A 4,358-nucleotide genomic window follows, 5' to 3' on the forward strand; every position below is an offset into this window, starting at 1 on the left:
AAATTAAGGCAACTCAATAATAAAGGTTAAACATATTTTCCTTTTTTTCATTGATTTAGATCGTCGAAGATTGGAAATTCGTCTCGATGGTGTTGGATCGATTCTTCCTTTGGACATTTACGCTCTCGTGTGTCTTCGGCACGTTCGCTATAATCTGTCAGTCGCCATCATTATATGATACTCGTCAACCGATCGATCGACAGCTCAGCGAAATACCATTGAGGAAGAATAATTTTATGTTGCCGCCAGATATTGTGCGCCAAATTGTTACTTAATGCGCTTTTGTTCTAAGAAAAATAAAGTACAGTTTGTCAAAGTATCAAGTACTTAGTATGTAAGTGCAGTAAACAGAAATATATTGAAATGTAAAAGCCATAAAAGATGTTGGTTTAAGTTCAGATCGAGAAGGTCAAAAGAACTTGTAACTGAATAAATCACATACACAAACAACAAAACAAAAGTCGTGAATTTTTCTTTACTAAATAAAAACTAACTAGTGAACGACAGCCAAAACAAAACTAGAATGGCATTCATATTCCCAGAGTAAAATTAGGTTCCGGAGTCCAGGTATAGACTTCATTCTTTTATATTGCTTCTTGACTGCGGCCGCCGCTGTGGAGTAGGGATTAGAAGTGCCATTCCACAGGGCCTGGGATCGAGCCCAATTTCCGACTAACATCAAAAACATAAAGCTTACAAAAAGTAACAACTTCAAAAATATGAAACACAAATGAACTAGAAATCAAAAAAATTTATTTTTAAAACTTAAGTATCTACTTAAGAATTATCAAATGATGTAATTAAACGTATTTGAAGTCTATGCACACTTTCCGTGTGCCTACAGCTCGGGTGAATACTATTTACCTACGCACTCCTGATGTGGGTATGTATTATCTTCTACTTGCAAGTAGGCTTTGTATATTAGAGAATGAATTTCATAAAGTATTTTCTTAATGTATATATGTATGTACATATCTACTTCTTCTTCTTTATTGGTGCTGTAACCGCCTAAGCGATTTTGTCCGAGTCCAAAATAGCACGGCAGTCGCTTCTGTTCTGTGCCAATTGATATTGGAAATGCCAACCAAGTCCTTCTCCACCTGGTCTTTCCAACGCAGAGGAGGCCTTTCTATTCTTTTGTTACCAGCACTGCGTTGAATACTTTCAGATTTGGTCTAGCCGGCGGAGCCCCTGAATTTTAATTCGCTACACTATGTCTATATCGCTGTAAAGCACATGCAGCTCATCGTTCAATCGTCTGCGGTATTCGCCATCGCCAACGCGTAAAGGTCCGTAAACTTTTCGAAGAATCTTTCTGTCGAAAACTCCAAGACCATCTTCATCAGTTCGGAAATGTTTCTTTTCATAATGAAAAATATTAAAATACTTTAATAAGGTATCCAACAATAAATTGGATTATAAAAATAAAAATAAATTTCTGAACTAGATTTCTAAAAAGAGACTCTTTCATAATCTAAATCCGGACTCCCTACTTGTAACAGTCAACAGTGAAGTGGGTGCCAGGACGCTTATGCTCTGAGTGTTTGTGTGCTACAGGAGATACTTAGGGTTATCCTCGTTCACCAGCAGACCCATTCGCTTTGCTTCTCTATCCAATCCCGAGAAGGCAGAACAGACGTAGCCCTTGTTTTTACCGATAATATCGATGTCGTCGGCATACGTCAGCAATTGTATGCTCTTGTAAAGTATTGTGCCTGAGCGGTTCAGTTCTGCGGCTCTTAATATCTTCTCCAACATCAGATTAAAGAAATCACACGAAAGGGAGTCCCCTTGTCTGAAACCTCGTTTGGTATCAAACGGCTCGGAGAGGAGTTCGTGCTATTGCTTAACGTCATTTTACATAGCCATATTAATGTGTCGTGGCATAAAGACAACTTCTTTTCGTGCAGTCGAAAGCGGTTTTGAAATTGACAAATAGCTGGCATGTATCGGTCCTAATCTTTTGAATCTTTTCTAAGATTTGGAGTATTGCGAAACATGATCTATGGTGGATTTGCCAGGTCTAATGCCACAAGTGAAATACCAATTTTTTACTAAAGAGCTATTGTATATATCAATTTTGAATAAATATTGCTGAATTGCCTTGCCACACTGCTCAAATAATCTGAGACTCTGGTACATACACGCGTATAAATGCAATAATAACATTACTTGTTTGTTTTTTATTGATAATTTTACGTATAAGTCTTTCATTGTGAAAAATTAAAAAAGAAAATGGACGAGTATTTGTGTAATGCATGAATACGTAGTATGTAGTTATGTATTTCGAGTAATTACGCTGTCAATTCGATTCTTTCGTCAGACTTCTGATTTATAATTGTATTGGCCTAATAGCCATATGGACATATTTTAGCGAGTATTCATGGCCATGCCAGTGAGTCCAATCAATGCCCTTGCCATATTTGTCCTTACTGTATTTGCCACGTAAGTATTGACCATTCAAGTTGCTGGTAGAAGATTAAAAAAAAAAAAACAAATTTTGTAATATTCGTGTTATATTTTGCATTGAAAAATTAACTTCAAAAACACTCACCTATCATGGCATGCCTTGTACCACCATGCGCCTGTATACTCCACAGCACAATTACGATCCCACATATCGTGATCCGCATCTTTGGTGCTAAATTTTTGGCCCTGACTCGAACGCAATGAATCACCGGCGTTACCTTCGAATTTGCCTAGCACGTTCAATGCATACGCTTCGTGCTCATCACCGATTGCGAAATTTTCATAGCGTGCATAACGCGTCACATTCTCGAAGTCCTCCATCTGCACCCAGAGTTCGTTGAGGCGCGCATGCGTCAGTCCATGCAAACGTTCCAAGCCGATGAAAAATTCACCATTCCAGTTACCAAATCCTGCCTGATATTCATGCCACTCGCGATTGAAGGTAATGGAACCGTCCTGGCGACGCTGCACCACAATCCAAGCGGGACCACCATTCGCATCCAGCTGGCAGTAGGCGTAGAATGGTTTCAGTCCCGAATCTGGCAGATAAAGTTGATAGATGCCGCTCTTGGCATTAACGCCCGCACTTTCAACCGCTTCTGCGCAAGTCGACGGTAGTGCTGGGCTGGAGTATGGGCACGGTGGCGCATATAAACTAGGCACCAAGGGGGTTTGCGTGCTGGGTGGAGGTATGGCGTTGCTGTTCGCTGGCAATTGATTTGAACCGCCAGCGGACGATGATTCAGCAATGGTGGGTAAGAGGTTTGAACCACCTGCAGAGGATTGCGAATCAGAGCTAGAAGCTGGCAAGTTGCCGCCAGCTGCAGACGATGCCGAGGTGAATGCAGGTAAGTTACCAGCGGTTGCAGAAGTTTGTGGACTGCACGCGGGTAGGTTGGCACCAGTCGCCGATGATTGCGAAATTACGCCCGGAAAATGTATGCCGCCAGCAGAGGAGGATTGTGTGGGCGGAGTGGATGCGCCTCCCTCGCCTTGCACGCGCACATCAATCCACTGCGGCGTCGATTTGACCTCCGGTAAACGTTCATCTAATAGCTTTTTTATGTGATCCAATCTGCAAAGAAATAATGTAAGTAAGTACATACATTGATATATACATACATAAGTACAGCAGAAACCAGTCAGAAGCAAGCCTTCGCTCAGCGTACACTCACCTCAAATTATATGTGTCCAACAGGAGGTAGACGTTCTCACTTGAAACCTTGAGCTGTGTTACTTGTTTCGCCACATTCCCCAGTAGCGCATCATCGCAGAGTGGTGTAAAAGTCTGGCAGAAAAAAGCAAATTAAAATGTGCAAAAAAAATACCAATTACAGGTGCCGAACAAAGCAAAAAAAATGCCGGTGCAAACACTTTACCTACCGCATTATTTGGATCCATTGAGAACAGCTGTTCGAAACTGGTTGGCTGTCCACCCGGTGACGGTCGTGGCGTTGCATCACTCAGTGTCATCAAAAGCAGCAGCAGCAGCAGCAGCGCTGATAAGAAAACCCCACCGCGCTGACGTCCACGCTGAAACTCAAGATGTGCCCACATTCTTATCGCTTTGCTTGTACGTGACTGATGCTGCGCCTATTGTTGTTGAAGATGCTGTTTCGCCACTGGTTGTCGTACAACTGCCGCTTGCGCTAAGTGCGGAGTGGCGCTTTATACTGCGTCATTTTGGTTTGAATGAGTGAGCAAAAGAGAGCTAAGAAGCTGTAAAGGCCGGTGATTTTTTAGCCAACCGCTTTGTTTGTATTTTGGACAAACCCGATTTTGTTTCCTCTTTCCAGATCGCGGGGAACAAAGTACTCGTACATATTGTGATGAATACAAAAGGTGCATCTGAAAGCATAAACAAAAATGTATGTACTTTTCTGTTAGCA

At 41.7% G+C, this 4,358-nt stretch overlaps 2 protein-coding genes across 3 annotated transcripts in view; one reads left to right on the forward strand and one right to left on the reverse strand.

The window, feature by feature from the left end:
- Nucleotides 1-458, forward strand: part of LOC118744727 (acetylcholine receptor subunit beta-like 2) — a gene marked incomplete at its 5' end in the record, with an annotated part of 47,054 nt that extends 46,596 nt beyond the window's left edge. The window contains 1 exon segment of one of the 2 annotated variants that reach the window (XM_036477973.1): nucleotides 60-458. In XM_036477973.1, coding sequence (XP_036333866.1) covers nucleotides 60-275 — 216 coding nt within the window. 2 annotated transcript variants of the gene reach the window in all.
- A 1,705-nt stretch (nucleotides 459-2,163) lies between these two features.
- LOC118744723 (ficolin-2-like) lies at nucleotides 2,164-4,133 on the reverse strand. Its single transcript, XM_036477959.1, has 4 exons — nucleotides 3,853-4,133; nucleotides 3,645-3,757; nucleotides 2,555-3,544; nucleotides 2,164-2,468 (listed from the first exon to the last, which is right to left on the reverse strand). The coding sequence occupies exons 1-4, from the start codon at nucleotides 4,024-4,026 to the stop codon at nucleotides 2,333-2,335; spliced, it is 1,413 nt and encodes a 470-aa protein (XP_036333852.1). The 5' UTR covers nucleotides 4,027-4,133; the 3' UTR covers nucleotides 2,164-2,332.
- Between the last annotated feature and the right edge of the window lie 225 nt (nucleotides 4,134-4,358).

This window comes from Rhagoletis pomonella, unplaced genomic scaffold (genome assembly GCF_013731165.1).
Source record: "Rhagoletis pomonella isolate Grant_MI unplaced genomic scaffold, Rhpom_1.0 Rhpom_scaffold_00001, whole genome shotgun sequence".
NCBI classification, from domain to species: Eukaryota; Metazoa; Arthropoda; class Insecta; order Diptera; family Tephritidae; genus Rhagoletis; species Rhagoletis pomonella.